General features: G+C 42.2%; 1 protein-coding gene and 1 non-coding gene across 3 annotated transcripts; one reads left to right on the forward strand and one right to left on the reverse strand.

Annotated features, from left to right (window-relative positions):
• Positions 1-398: 398 nt before the first annotated feature.
• On the forward strand, positions 399-5,198 carry SPRY2 (sprouty RTK signaling antagonist 2). Of its 2 annotated transcripts, none has more exons than XM_003931015.3 (2): positions 399-488; positions 3,416-5,198. In XM_003931015.3, exon 2 carries the CDS (start codon positions 3,467-3,469, stop codon positions 4,412-4,414), a length of 948 nt encoding a protein of 315 aa, XP_003931064.1. In that variant the 5' UTR covers positions 399-488; positions 3,416-3,466; the 3' UTR covers positions 4,415-5,198. The 2 variants fall into 2 exon arrangements, with proteins under 2 accessions (XP_003931064.1, XP_003931065.1); XM_003931016.2 differs by lacking the exon at positions 399-488 and adding an exon at positions 1,442-2,377.
• Positions 5,199-9,959: 4,761 nt separating this feature from the next.
• On the reverse strand, positions 9,960-10,099 carry LOC120365884 (U4 spliceosomal RNA). Its single transcript, XR_005580718.1, has one exon. It is a non-coding gene; the product is annotated as a U4 spliceosomal RNA (small nuclear RNA).
• Between the last annotated feature and the right edge of the window lie 6,178 nt (positions 10,100-16,277).

The raw sequence follows: 16,277 nt of genomic DNA on the forward strand, positions 1-16,277 counted from the left end.
CCGAGAGCTGCGCGCCGCAGCGTTAGCGGAGGAGAGGGGCCGGCGGAGCGCGCAGCGCCCAGGCCCCCGCGCCCGCCCGGCCCAGCCCGCGCACCCGCGCCGCCTCCGCTACGACGCGGCCCCGGCCGCACCACTTGGCTTTAGGTTTTCTGTGAGGCCGTTTTATTTTCCCATTCGCTCATCTGCTAGGAAAAAGGACTTGCCGTTGGCGCTTCGGCCTCTTGTTCATTGAGAAAAAAGAGGAAATACTCCGCGTGCGCTTCCAGAAGGGGGGTCGTCTCCAGCCCCGAACCCCGGAGTGTTCATCAGCAGGGAATTTGGCTCCGAGTTTTCCTCTGTTTTTTCTTCTCCCGCCGATTGCTTGGAAGTTGGACTGAAGCATAGATTGGAAAGAAAGGAAAAAAGTTTGCATCGAGACTGGATTTATTTGCACATCGCAGAAAGAAGAGAATCCAAGGGAGAGGGGTTGGTGCAAAGCCGCGATCACGGTGAGGCACGTTTGGCTCTTCCCCTCCTGGCGCCGTGGCCGGCACGTTGTGGGCAACATGGAGTAGGTGCAGCCGGACCGGGAGTTGGGTCCATCTCTCCCCGAGTCTCCCTTTCTCAAGTCCCGCAGGGTCTCCCTGAGGATCCGGGACACACCCCGCGGACCTGTCTTGGGGCTCGGGCTTGGCCTGCCTCTGTGGGGACTTGTGTATGCACCGGGTGCAGGGTCCCCGGCGGGCGATCCCGCGCGCCCCGGCTCTAGGGGGTTGGGACGGAGGACCGCTCGCCTGAAGCCAGCTTCCAGCCGTGCACTGGCCGCGAATTCGGCGCTGAAAGCGGGAGGGAGAGAAAAGCACTTTGTGTTTCCCGGGTCGCCTTTGCAGGCGCCCGCATTTCTAACCTGTTCCTCTTCTCAGTGGAAGGCAAAGTCCGGGGTGAGGCTGTGTCCCCCAGGCGGGGCGCCGGTGGGACTGGGGGACGCAGGTTGCTCACCTCGGGGGCAGGAGACCCCGAGGGTGAGAAAAAGGCAGGCTGCCGGGTGGAGGGAGTCCCCGCCTCTGCTCCGTGTGGACGGTCTAGCCCGGAGCGGGTGGGAGCGTCGCTCTGCCTAGCGCCGGGTCTCTGCGGTTCGGAAGTGCAGCTCTCTCTCTTTTCCGTCCTTCGTGGTCAGACAGGGTCACACTTATTTTATTTTTGGAAGCCCGGTCTGACCCAGCGCAGGAAGAAAGTCATCAAATGGTCGCGATCATTTCCATTACCTGAATGTAGGTGGCAAAAGAGGCAGTTTTGTATTTCCTTTTGTTGTTGCTGTGTTTTAATTTGGAATCTTGTGTGTTTTTTACAAAGCAGTTTCTGTGTCCGTTTGCCCCACCCTAGAGCTGAAGTTCGTTCCCCCTAATCCTCAGTCTGATCACACACTGTTCTTAATGGGGGTTTCAAAGCACTTTCAAAGGGGAGGGGGGACTGGGAAAGAGAAGAGGGGCGGAGGTGGGGAGTGGAGTTTCGAAGGAGGAGGCCAGGGATCGGATGGGCAGAAATCACTTAAAAATAAGAATAGAAAAGCCTCCTTTTCTTCCGAAGATGCTACTTTGACTGCAAGCAAATCTGCACCGAAAGTTACAGCTCTGGGAGCTGCATCCTGCGCGCCCGGAGTGAGCAATGGGGCCCTGGAAAATGCCCTTTTTTAAAAAAGCAATTTTTCTTTCACTTTAAGAAATATGGTATCTTTTTTTTTCTCTCTCTCGACCCGAAAGGAGATAGGCGTGTGCAGATCACAGGCAATGCCCACTTCGGTCAGTGCAGCGTGGAGTCGCTGTGTGTGCGTGGGTTGGACTTGCGCGTCCTGGCTGCGTGTCTCAGGCAGGGCTTTGGAGCTTGCGGTGTCGGGGTGGAAAGCCTGTGCCGGATGTCCGAGGGGCTTTGCAGAAAGCCTGGCATTGGGCGGCGTGACCTCTGCCTGGGGGTGGAGTGGCTCCTTGGGGCTGGAAAGCAGTTCTCTTGAGTTGGGGGAGATCTTAGCTGGGGAGAAGGAGGCGGGGGAAGTGTGCTCCTGCCTTTCGTGACACGTCCCCTTCGGAGGCGCCCGCGGCCCCCGCCTGTCTGTGAGTCTGGGGATCGTAAGCGGGGGTGGGGGGCACCCTGGCCCTTGGACAGCGTCAGTCCGCCTGGAGACACGTCCCCTGGGGATCGGCTGTGTCCCACCTGCTGGGGACGGTGTTTGGGCGCAGAGAGGCGTTAAACTAAGTGAAAGCAAAGGGCAGGGTTGTCTTCTGCCATTCTTTGGAGGTGAGGAGATCCGGTTTCCAGCTCTGCCTTGCTCCGAATTGGGAGACGTTTGTCACCTGCCTTGTTCGCTGTGGCCTCTATTCCAAAGAGCGGAGATTGGATAAAGGTCCACTTTTGCATGTTTTATACTTTTTATTGTCATATAGGCTTGAGAAAGGGGGTGATCCCTTTTGAAATTTAAGAGGGACTGCAATTTAAGGAATTCCTTGACAATGCTGGGTGTGAAACGTGACATTTGAATTTTTAAAACATTTTTCTGGTTATTATCTCTTCGTTTGTGTTCTCAGTTAATTTTTTGAAAAGAGAAAATTAGTTGAGCTTTTGACATGCTTTATTTCTAAAATAGGGAGAACAACCTTTTAGCTGCAGAATCCAAGGTGGTGTTCTAGGCTAACAGACTGTAAAATACTTAATTCTCAAATGGTTAAGAAGTTGAAAATAAATTCTTGTCTTCTTGTTTATTGTGTAAGTTTGCCTTAATGTGTTTCTGGCACCCAATAGGATTTGATTTGCTTTTAGTTCTCTAACTTTGTGCTACAGTACAATTAATTAAAAAATGGCATGATTATTGTAAAATTTGTAACTGTTCTTGGTGGGCATTTTACTTTTCTGCTTGTCATATCCATTCTACTGGGTTTGAAAAAGTTACAGAATACCGGATGTCATAAAGTGTTTGCTGTAAAAGCAAAAGCTAACAACCAAGAATCTTCTAGGCTGCATTATTAATGCTTAAGGCAAAACGACCATGAGAAATGGAAACCTATTTCACATTTTGAAAGGATTTTCAGCTTCTGAAAACGTTGGTAGCAGTGTTATATTCCAGCAATACTTTCTTGCGATTTTTACATTGAACCTGAACCTTGCAAACTGTCTGTTTATTTGAATAAGGAATTCTTACTTAAGTGACTCAAAGATCAGCTTTGTGTTGTTGTACATCCCGGGATTACAGAATTGTCAGTGGCCAACCATAATTTTTACTTTTGGGTACATGCGTCGTTGATCATATGGCTAATACCTCCCCACTGTCATTCCATTTCAAATCCTGTTTCTCTAGGGGGAGTGGGAAGTGAGGAGTGAATTCAGGTGGGCGGAGAGTGGGAAGTATCTTAGAGTATAAACAGTTCTTTCCTCTTGGCTTCCTCAGGAGTTCAGATGTGTTCTAAGCCTGCTGGAGTGACCACACTTCCAAGACCTGATGGAGGCCAGAGCTCAGAGTGGCAACGGGTCGCAGCCCTTGCTGCAGACGCCCCGTGACGGTGGCAGACAGCGTGGGGAGCCCGACCCTAGAGACGCCCTCACCCAGCAGGTACATGTCTTGTCTCTGGATCAGATCAGAGCCATCCGAAACACCAATGAATACACAGAGGGGCCTACTGTCGTCCCAAGACCTGGGCTCAAGCCTGCTCCGCGCCCCCCCACTCAGCACAAACACGAGAGACTCCACGGTCTGCCCGAGCACCGCCAGCCTCCTAGGCTCCAGCACTCGCAGGTTCATTCTTCTGCACGAACCCCTCTGTCCAGATCCATAAGCACGGTCAGCTCAGGGTCGCGGAGCAGTACGAGGACAAGTACCAGCAGCAGCTCCTCTGAACAGAGACTGCTAGGATCATCCTTCTCCTCCGGGCCTGTGGCTGATGGGATCATCCGGGTGCAACCCAAATCTGAGCTCAAGCCAAGTGAGCTTAAGCCACTAAGCAAGGAAGATTTGGGCCTGCACGCCTACAGGTGTGAGGACTGTGGCAAGTGCAAATGTAAGGAGTGCACCTACCCGAGGCCTCTGCCATCAGACTGGATCTGCGACAAGCAGTGCCTTTGCTCGGCCCAGAACGTGATTGACTATGGGACTTGTGTATGCTGCGTGAAAGGTCTCTTCTATCACTGTTCTAATGATGATGAGGACAACTGTGCAGACAACCCGTGTTCTTGCAGCCAGTCTCACTGTTGTACACGATGGTCGGCCATGGGTGTCATGTCCCTCTTTTTGCCTTGTTTATGGTGTTACCTTCCAGCCAAGGGTTGCCTTAAATTGTGCCAGGGGTGTTATGACCGTGTTAACAGGCCTGGATGCCGTTGTAAAAACTCAAACACAGTTTGCTGCAAAGTTCCCACTGTCCCCCCCAGGAACTTTGAAAAACCAACATAGCATCATTAATCAGGAATATTACAGTAATGAGGATTTTTTTTCTTTCTTTTTTTAACACACATATGCAACCAACTAAACAGTTATAATCTTGGCACTGTTCATAGAGAGTTGGGATAGTCTTTGCTGTTTGCGGTGAAATGCTTTTTGTCCATGTGCCATTTTAACTGATAGGCTTGTTAGAACTCAGCTAATGGAGCTCAAAGTATGAGATACAGAACTTGGTGACCCATGTATTGCATAAGCTGAAGCAACACACACACTCCTAGGCAAAGTTTTTGTTTGTGAATAGTACTTGCAAAACTTGTAAATTAGCAGATGACTTTTTTCCATTGTTTTCTCCAGAGAGAATGTGCTATATTTTTGTATATACTATAATATTTGCAACTGTGAAAAACAAGTTGTGCCATACTACATGGCACAGTCACAAAATATTATACTAATATGTTGTACATTCGGAAGAATGTGAATCAATCAGTATGTTTTTAGATTGTATTTTGCCTTACAGAAAGCCTTTATTGTAAGACTCTGATTTCCCTTTGGACTTCATGTATATTGTACAGTTACAGTAAAATTCAACCTTTATTTTCTAATTTTTTCAACATATTGTTTAGTGTAAAGACTATTTATTTGAAGTTTTATTATTTTATAAAAAAGAATATTTATTTTAAGAGGCATCTTACAAATTTTGCCCCTTTTATGAGGATGTGATAGTTGCTGCAAATGAGGGGTTACAGATGCATATGTTCAATATAAAATAGAAAATATATTAACGTTTGAAATTAAACTGAGCTGTTTTGTCTTCTTTTATCTTTTGTTTCTTTCAAGTGTAAGAAACTGCATTTTATGTTGAGGGTAACATTTTAGTGAAATAGTTTATCACTTTTCTGTAGAATTATTTTATGATTGCTAGTTTAAAGTAAGCTGGATTTGATGATTTTTCAGAGACAGTTCCAATAATCAAGAGCTAACAACATTTGACTTAGCTATCTGTACTTAACATAGGAGAGTTTATTTTAGCTATGTCATTGTCCTTGTTCTCCCCCCCATTTTTTTTTTTTTGCCAGATTTGCTGATTTGTTTTGTCAAGGTTTTGTTTTTAAAAAAATTTTTTTGAACTGATTTATAAGGGAGACTTTCCTTAAAAATTAACAGTAGGCTTTTTCTTTATACACAGTATCAAGGATTAATTCCATGAGGATAATTCATAACTAGTAAAATGAGTTTGGCTCAACAAATATTTATTGAACGTCACCTGTGTCTCAGACATGCCGTATTCACAGGTGAGTTCTTATAATTAAGGCAGAACATATTTTCTTAACTTAGCTGATCCTGGCAGTGTTTGTTCCAGTCTATACTCTGAAATATCACCATTTTACCAAATTCCTTATGTTAGGAAAAACACAAAAAATAGAAAATTTGCTTTGATTCAGATATTCGGTGTCATAAAATTTGATCCAATATTGGTCTTACTCATGACCAAAAAAGGCCAATTTGAGACCCTGACTTATTTAATCAAATTATCCAGAAAATTGTTAAATTTTGCTGTGGGGAAAAGATGCAGCATGTCAAAGTCAGTGTGCTTGGAGTTGTCTTTTAGAAGCAAAGGTGCAGCAAGCTGCTGCAAGCCCATCTTGACAAATATTAGATTTTAAGTCACTTGATTAGTCACTTTGTGGCTGACGATTTTTTTTTTTCCAAAAGTACAAACTTTTGCTGCCAAGAGTCACCGGAAGTCTAGAAAATAATTTACCTGTCATTATTGTTTAATCTCTTGTTTCCTGTTCTGAGGCTCCTGCCTATTAGGTTAAGTTTTAGTACAGGTTGTCTTCTGTTTTGTTTTATAAAATTGTCTTTCAAGGAACTATATAGCCTCCTACACTAAGACATTGCTCTAAGGACCTTCAATTTCCTCTGACTTACTCCAAAAAACAGGATTAAGTTAATTTAGAAATTATTTACTCTTAAGCTCAACTTTCAGATACCAAATGTTTCAATTCTAACACTCTTAAAACTTGACCCTGGTGGTCTAAAAAGGAATTTGGTTGCTGGAAAATAGGGTAGGATTTCTTATTCATGTAGAGCACAAAGATTTTGACGAGTTAGCTTTATTCATCAAAAAACTGCCACATGCCGGGCTCGGTGGCTCAAGCCTGTAATCCCAGCACTTTGGGAGGCCAAGGCGGGTGGATCACGAGGTCGAGAGATCGAGACCATCCTGGTCAACATGGTGAAACTCCGTCTCTACTAAAAATACAAAAAACTAGCTGGGCGTGGTGGCACGTGCCTGTAATCCCAGCTACTTAGGAGGCTGAGGCAGGAGAATTGCCTGAACCCAGGAGGCGGAGGTTGTGGTGAGCCTAGATCGCGCCATTGTACTCCAGCCTGGGTAACAAGAGCGAAACTCCGTCTCAAAACAAAAACTGCCACATGCATTGACAGAGCTCTTTTTGGTATAGAAATTGTGAGTTAAATATTTTTTTCACTGTGTAAGTGACTTTCAAATTATTACTAGGCAAATTGCATCAGATGCCATTGGGTGTTTATTGAAAGTGTAAGAACCTCTCCCCATAGTTACTGACTCAGAATCTGATGGTGTGGCCTAGGAATTAGCATTTTAAATTATTCTACAAGTGATTATGTGCAATATGGCAACTACTGACCTACGAATTGCTTTCTAATTCAGTTTTTAATGGATTCTGATCTAAAGTGTAACTCATTGGTTTGAATATAGAGCAAAAAGTGATAAGTCAACTGAAATTGGAAGAGGATTTGAAGTAAGTGTATTAAGTCCTGATGAAAATAATTTGTTTAAAGATAAATAAGAAAATTGGAGGCCAGGATGGTGGCTCACACCTGTAATCCCAGCACTTTGTGAGGCTGAGGCAAGTGGATCACTTGAGATCAGCAGTTTGAGACCAGCCTTGCCAACATGGTGGAACCCCATCTCTACTAAAAATACAAAAATAAGTGGATGTAGTGGCAGGCACATCTAATCTCAACTACTTGAGAGGCTGAGGCAGGAGAATCCCTTGAACCTGGGAGGTGGAAGTTGAAGTGAGCCGAGATCATGCTACTGCACTCCAGCCTGGGCCTGGGTGACAGAACAAGAATGTCTCAAAAAAAAAAAGAAAAAAAAAGAATATTGGACTTCTCAAGAAGCTTCTAACTAACCTGTTAAATGTTGACTTTATCCATATACCAACATAGAATTAATTTTCAAGATAGGGAATTTGAAAATTTATATAATTTTCAGAATATTTCAAAATATATATCTGAACAGATTAAAAACAACTGGTACTCAGGGCATTAAAAATAATAAAAATAATTAATTTTATTTATTTTTTATGTTATTTTTTAAGATGGAGTTAGATTGTGTTGCCCAGACTAGATAGAGTGCAATGGTGGGATCTTGGCTCACTGCAACCTCTGCCTCCCAGGTTCAAGCCATTCTGCCTCAGCCTCCAGAGTAGCTGGACTACAGGGGCATTCCGCCATGCCCAGCTAATTTTTGTACGTTTAGTAGAGATTGGGTTTTACCATGTTGACCAGGCTGGTCTCAAACTCCTGACCTCACGTGATCCACCATGCTTGAACAAAAATACTTTTTTTAATGTTGCAAGTTATCACACTTGGGAAAAAATATGGAGGAATAATCTCAATTTCTTAATCTCTAAAGTTCATGAAAAATTATAACATGATAAATTTCTAATCCAATTGCCATGATTTTGATGTGATAGAGTTTAGGGGAATTTTAATACATTTTTGTGGTTTCTTGCTTTTTAATTTCTTTTAAACCTGTGGATGCTCTATATCTGAGATTCATTTAAGAATGACAACTTGATTGTTGTTACTTAAAACATTCATTTATGTGTTTTGAGGAGGAGATTTTAAGGCCCTGCCAAATTTCTGCCATGTCGTAGCTTGCTCTGGGGATTGTCTGTGAAAGAAGAAAGCCAAAACCCAGGGAAGAATTCCCAACCAAACTTTTTGCATAACTTCTTTCTTCCGTACACTTCTGTCTCAAGGACTACTTGACTCCAGGATATATAAGTTAAGGTACTGATGATGTCAGATAAATGAATTTGCTCTTGCACAGTGCTGTAAGATATTTGATAGGCAGTTGATGGATTTGATGTAATTTATTAACTTTTAAGCATTTAGGTCAAAATTTTCAAAGGTTTAATGGTTTTAGAGTTTCACTTGAAGTCATACCCACAATTGGCCATTTGTCTTCCTCTCCTAAATGTGCACAAGGACCAGGGTATAAACACAGAAGTTTTAGCTTTGAAAGTGGGCTGAATTGTACAGGTCAAAAAAAAGACTTTCAACTTGTGGAGAATATTTTACACTATTTTCATAAAGAAAATATATGATAGTAGGTTATTAATTAGTCACGTCATTGTATCAATATCCAGTCTCTGGTTTGCAATATCCATTAAGGTAAAAGTCATGGTAATTTCTATTTTAATGTGGTCTAATGGCGTAATTCTTTATGACATACTAAGGGTGGGTCTCCACTGAGTGAAAACCAGATTAAAATTTTAACAAGGCCCATCTGATTTGACCTAAAACAGATCATCAGAGTAAAGCTATACACCTGGAGTATTTCATCACAGGTTTGGCCATTCACAAGAGGATAAGAGTCAGATTGTATATGTCTCATACTGTAGATTTTATTTGGATGCCACACCACCACTCCCTTTTCACCACAAGAGACAACTATGTGAATAATGAGAGGCAAAATGTGAATACAACTGATGATACTGCATCTCTGGTCAAAATTAGACTTAACACATTCATTTAATTTATAATCGAAGAACAAAGAGATATATAGCAAAAGGGGAAGAAATTAACATTTAAACTTTTTCCATGCCTAGCAAATGTTTTACATTTTTATTTAATACTTCATTTTGATTGACTTAAAGAATTTTTAAAAGTCAATCTTATTTGGCAAGTCATACTTTTTTTTTTTTTTTAAATAAACTATTAAAGGCCATTAGAAAGAAGCCTTGGCCTCTGGCTTGGCTAGATGGGGCATGTAAGGCTTCGGCATAACTTATGAATTTATTTCTCAAAACAGCTGCTAATACACAAAGAATAATAAATAATTTGACTTAATACAATGACTCACTTGGAAGAGAATTTCGGCACCAAAATATTTATAATTTGGCGTTTCACCTTAAATAGTTTTTGGATGCCTACTGCTTACAAATTACAAGACTAGTTGATCTAATGCAAAAGCAAACAGGTAACAACTCTAATGCATGACAGGACTTATAACAGAAACAAGCAAGATACCATGAGCGTACAGAAATTGAGGGAAAAACATTACTGCATTCTCGTTAACTGGTTTGATCACCATGTCTTTGCAATGGTTTCAGATACTTAAACCACTAAAGAGTTTTTGCTAAGACAGTTGCAACAGAATTAGCATCACTCATTAAATAAAACTATGTTTACCATGCTCATATTCATATCCTAAAACGAATTGTAAAAGTGTTTATTTATTTATTTATTTTTATTTTTATTTTTTTTTTTATTCAGTCCTCGTAGAGACTGCCAAAAATTGCCAATGCCGACTATATTTCAAGTCATCATGGCGGGATATTGGGAGAAGTTTTTGATTAGCAATAATCGCGCCTTGGCTAAACGTCATTGGCTATGATACTGCCACTGTGCAAAGCTAGAAGGGTTTAATGAATATGTGAACAACCATATGTTAGTATGTTTATTCTTTTTTTGAGACGTAGTTTCACTCTTGTTGCCCAGGCTGGAGTGCAATAGTGTGATGTCAGCTCACCACAGCCTCTGCCTCCCGGGCTCAAGCTATTCTCCTGCCTCAACCTCCTGAGTAGTTGGGATTAAAGGCATGCACCGCCATGCCCGGCTAATTTTGTATGTTTAGTAGAGACGGGGTTTCTCCATGTTGGTCAGGCTGGTCTCGAACTTTAGGCCTCAAGTGATTCGTCTGTCTCAGCCTCCCAAAGTGCTGGGATTACAGGTGTGAGCCACCCCCCCCCACACCGCTGTTTATTCTTAATTTTGAGATTCATGATTCACTAAAACCTTTTTTTTTTTTTTTGAGACGGAGTTTCGCTCTTGTTACCCAGGCTGGAGTGCAATGGCGTGATCTCGGCTCACCGTAACCTCCACCTCCCGGGTTCAGGCAATTCTCCTGCCTCAACCTCCTGAGTAGCTGGGATTACAGGCACGCGCCACCATGCCCAGCTAATTTTTGTATTTTTAGTAGAGACGGGGTTTCACCATGTTGACCAGGATGGTCTCGATCTCTTGACCTTGTGATCCTCCCGCCTCGGCCTCCCAAAGTGCTGGGATTACAGGCTTGAGCCACCATGCCCGGCAAAACCTTCTCTTAAAAAATACAAATAAAAAAATACTTTTTCAAGATGTAGAACTAAGAAACAAGTTGAAAAGATCAGTCTATTCTTGTTCTTCCAGTTCTTGCTGGAATTTACCTTTTGTTATTAATCAATAATTTTAGCTTGCTTCTCTACCTAGAGAAGGATGAATTGGAAATAATTATGTTGGGGGTGAAGAAAAGTGTAAGTGATATTGTGAAAAGAAGTGGTTGAGCTTCGGAGTAATTCTGCCCTTGCCAAAAAACACCTGAGACCTGGCTGCTCAGGTCCACCTGGCTCTCAAAACCTATGTGGCCCTCTCCAGTACCTAGGCCAATGCAACTTCTATTTTTGGAATGGTTTTTTTCTCCAAATAATATCTAGTTTATTGACTTGCATCAATAGTGTTTACAGTCAAGCAGGGTTCCAATAAATATGGTTGTATCAACTCTCATTTCTTCAAATTCCTAGTAGGCATAGTGCTCCCATCCTGGCCTCAAATGTAGATTTTCTCCTCCAAAGTAGTCATAAAATAGCCAAAATATATCAGTAGCTCTTCACACTAGAAGGCTACTCCTGAGATTGCTATTAGAAAGTCATCTTTGGCTGGGCGTGGTGGCTTATGCCTATAATCTCAGCACTGTGGGAGGCCGAGGCAGGTCAATCACATGGTCAGGAGAACGAGACCATCCTGGCTAACATAGTGAAACCCCGTCTCTACTAAAAATACAGAAAATTAGCCGGGCATGGTGGCACACACCGTAGTCCCAGCTACTCGGGAGGCTGAGCCAGGAGAATCCCTTGAATCTGGGAGGCGGAGTTGCAGTGAGCCAAGACTGTGACACTGCACTCCAACCTGGACAACAGAGTGAGACTGTCTCAAAAAACAAAAACAAACAAACACAGTCATCTTTATAAGTTCAGAACAGCATTTAAGTTTGCATATCTAATTGTCACTGTGAACGTTATGAAATCTAGTAACCAAGCAGCCTAGCATGTATCAAGCAACAGCACATACGAAACCTTTGTTTAAATTTAGTACCTGCTCTGTTGGCAAAGCTAATGGCTAGAATCCCCCAAGAGATGTTTGTCTCTGACCCATGACTCTGGTAGTGAGAAACTGACTCCAGGAACATGGGCAACCACACAATCAACATTTGCATTGAGGTCTAGATGTCACCTGGACTCTGACCTACACCATTAGGATAGGGCCTAATTGATTTAGTTTTGTTTGAACTGTAACTGTAAGGTTGAACTTCGGAAATGCTGAAAATGTAGATTCTTTTACAGAGTGTTCGTTTACTTCTAACCATTAGTGTCATCTAGGTCTCTGCCCTTTTACACAGACAACCAAAACTATAGGCCCCAAGTGTAATTACTTGTCACCAATTGAATATTTATTGTGTGTTTGTAAAAGATGTTATGGTAGGTGGAGAAAAAGCATTCATTGGATCTATGACTACAAACAAGCAAATGAGGAATGATTGCTCATGACCTTTGGAAGCTAATTATCTAGGAATTAGATTATAAATCTTAGAAAATGACTGAGAGCATTGTCGGCTGCCTGCCTTGGGTGATTCAGTCCCCCCAGGGGACATTTGTCGAAGTCTGGAGACACATTTGGTTTTCACTACTGGGGACTGGAGTGGAAAGTGACTGGCATCTAGTGGGTATAGGCCAGGGATGCTGCTAAATGTCCTGCAATATCCAGGACAACCTCCATAACAAGAATTATGCAAGCCAGGCCAAATGCGGTGGCTCATTCCTGTAATCCCAGTACTGTGGGAGACTGAGGCAGGCAGATCAGGAGTTGAGGTCAGGAGTTTGAGACCATCCTGGCCAACATGGTCAAATCCCGTTCCTACATATAAAAATATATAAAATTAGCTGGGCATGGTGGCATGCACCTGTAATCCCAGCTACTCAGGAGGCTTAGGCCGGAGAATCGCTTGAACCCAGGAGGCAGAGGTTGCAGTGAGCTGAGATCGCGCCATTGCACTCCAGCCTGGGCAAAGGGAGTGAAACACTGTCTCAGAAAAAAAAAAAAAAAATTATCCAGCCCAATATTTTAATAATGCTTAATTTGAGAAGCCCTTCTGTAGCTGGGCTTGAGGCCAGCAATTTAAGATTCACTTGGGCACACAGAAAGTCCCTGTCTTTAAAAAAATTAATTAAATTAAAAATTAGTGAAGCATAGTGGCTTGCATCTGTAGTCCTAGCTATTAGGAATACACATGAAAAATTCTTCTATCAGAAAAATGCTCTATATCTGTAAAATATCTATGTATGTCCAATACACCTACTTTCCTACAGTGCTTTAAGTTCATTCACCTTGGAGACAAGACCCTATGCAAATGCCATTTTCTATTACTTGTTAGCTAATACTTAGGAGGCCAAGGTGGGGAGATCATCTGAACCCAGGAATTTGAGGTTATGGTGAGCATACAACAGAATAAGACCCCCTCTCTGAAAAAAAAAATAGAAAATAGAAAACAAACAAACAAACAAAAACGAAACCTGCTACAGAGAAAGCTGAGAGAGTAGTGAGAAGAATGTAATATATTAATATATCCTTCCAATACATGGCAAGAAAGGCTGTCGGCTGTGTGAGAAAGACGTCAAAGGACAGGTGGAGATTATTGTGACCGTAAGTTTGGAGTTTCCATTCTAAGTGCTAAGCCTCTAAAATTCTATCAGAGAAATGATCTGCATCTATAAAATATCAATATATGTGGAATACACCCACTTTTCTATAGTGCTTTAAGTGCATTAGCCTTGGTGACAAGCCCCTGTACAAATGTCCTTTGTTTCTTATTAGCTGTGTGGCCAAAGGCAAGTTACTTAGCTTTCCCAAGCCTAATGTCTTCATCCGAGAGATATTGTTTCCTGCTTGAAAGGTTACTGTGAAGGGTGAAGAGATGTGTGTGAAATATTAGCCTTTGTGATTGGTACAAAGTAAGTACTAAAGAAATAGTAACTATAACTTCATATTTCAGTGGAATTCCACCCCCTACTAGCTCCCCTTGTCAGGCACGGTTTTAACTACTGAAGGTTTAAGACATCACCTGACTTCCTAGAGGTTGTCTATAGGAAGAGTATAAAGGCTGAGGCAGAAGAATCATTTGAACCCGACACATGGAGGCTGCAGTGAGCTAAGATCCACCACTGCACTCCAGTCTGGGCAACACAGAGAGACTCTGTCTCAAAACAAACAAACAAACAAACAAACAAAAAATTCAGTAAAAATATCATTTTTCCTGAAAAGCTGCTTCTAACCTCTAGTCTAGATTAGTTGAGATCCCTCATGGTTTGTGGTCATCTCCTTCAGTCTTTTTCATTCATGGCACGTATTAGCAATGCAGTTTAATTATCTGTGTGATTATTTCTTTAATGTCTTTGTCTCCATTGGACCTTTATTATTTGATTTACGTCTGGATTCCCAGGACGAAGCCCATCACCTGGAATATAGGAGGAGTTCAATAAGTATTTGATGAATGAATGAATGAATGAATGAATGAATTCAATAGAGAGTAAAGACATACTGATGCCATCTAAATAAGGAAGAGTATGAGGAAGTAGCTATTTTGAAAAACGCAGTTGATTGTTTGGTGGAATGAATTAGAAATGTGAGAATTGGTTAAAGAAAAACTTACCTTTCCCTTTTTTCTTCTCTAAAGTACTGGATTCATTGTCATTTGGGTGGGGCACCTGTATCATGTTATTGTTCTTATACACCTATCTTTCTACTGAACTGATGGTAAGGTTTTAAAAGACAGGAATAGAGCCAAGCACGGTGACTCATGCTTATAATCCCAGTACTTTGGGAGGCTGAGACAGATGGATCACTTGAGGCCAGGAGTTCAAGACCAGCCTGGCCAACATGGTGAGACCCCATTTCTACTAGAAAATACAAAAATTAGCCAGATGTGGTGACAGGTGCCTGTAATCCCAGCTACTCAGGAGGCTGACATACAAGAATTGCTGAACCCAGGAGGCAGAAGTTGCAATGATCTGATATTGCACCACTGCACTCCAGCCTGGGCAACATCTCAAAAAATAATAATAATAATAATTAAAAATAAAATTTAAAACCAAAAAAGACCAAAAGTGTCTGCTGTCAGCATTCCTCTTTGCTCAGGGGAGTTTAGTCTTTGTTCTAGCAACACCTTCAACTGATGGAGTGGGGATCCTCTGGAGGGCAGTCCACTTTACTTAAGGTCCACCCATTTAAATCATCCACAGACACGCTCTCCTAGAAACATCCAAAATGTTTCATGTTTGACCGCATATCTGGGTACTGTGGCCCAGCTAAGTTGTCGTGTAAAATTAGCCATCACAGGCAGCAAGGATCTAGGGAAAGACCTGGTTCTTTTTTTTTTTTTTTTTTTTTTTTTGAGACGGAGTTTCGCTCTTGTTACCCAGGCTGGAGTGCAATGGCGCGATCTTGGCTCACCGCAACCTCCGCCTCCTGGATTCAGGCAATTCTCCTGCCTCAGCCTCCTGAGTAGTGGGATTGTAGGCACGCGCCACCATGCCCAGCTAATTTTTTGTATTTTTAGTAGAGACGGGGTTTCACCATGTTGACCAGGTCGGTCTCGATCTCTCGACCTTGTGATCCACCCACCTCGGCCTCCCAAAGTGCTGGGATTACAGGCTTGAGCCACCGTGCCCGGCCAAGACTTGGTTCTTAATTAAGATTTTCTATATCTTTAGATTTACCAAGACATTATAAATTAGCTCTGATGACAAGTAGGTGGGACTTTAACGAAGTGGAACACTAAGATTCTTGTATTAAACAGAAAACCATATTCAAACATATTGAACATGCTTTTTTTCTGAAAACTTATAAACTACCTATTAGAGCTGTAGAGGGATTTCTTAAAAAGCACCAACAAGTTTTAATCTGATACAATACAAACATAATAGCCCAAGTGAACTGACTTTGGAAATTTATAGATGGCATCTCACACTGGCGCCTCCATTTATTGAATAGCCTTGGGGTGGTTTCTTAACTTTCCCGAGCATCAATTTACTCACATATAAAAGAGGGATTAAAAGTACTTTCTCATAGGATGTCTCATAATTAAAACTATGTTATATTACCACTGTCTTCTTTAAGTTGGTTTGTGTAATCCTCTGCAGGGTAAGGGATATTTTATCCCCAGCATCTAGCACGTGCCTTGGATTGCAACATTTGTGGCATGAGTACATGCCAATGAACAAAGCACTTCATAAATGGCAGCTTTGGTTGACAGCCACTTCACTTTCATTGTAGGGTGAAGCAGGATATAAATAAAACCATCCAAGATTAAATGTCATTGGATATCAATGTACCCTTACTCTGTCTTATTCCTGAGCTCTAGTCTCAGGTCTTAACATGAAAATTGAGGCTACATTTGATGAATCACAGCAAAATATTTTTTTTTTGAGATGGAGTCTTGCTCTGTGGCCCAGGCTAGAGTGCAGTGACGTGATCTCTCCTCACTGCAACCTCTGCCTCTCGG

The sequence above is a fragment of the Saimiri boliviensis genome, chromosome 16 (assembly GCF_048565385.1).
Source record: "Saimiri boliviensis isolate mSaiBol1 chromosome 16, mSaiBol1.pri, whole genome shotgun sequence".
NCBI lineage: Eukaryota > Metazoa > Chordata > Mammalia > Primates > Cebidae > Saimiri > Saimiri boliviensis.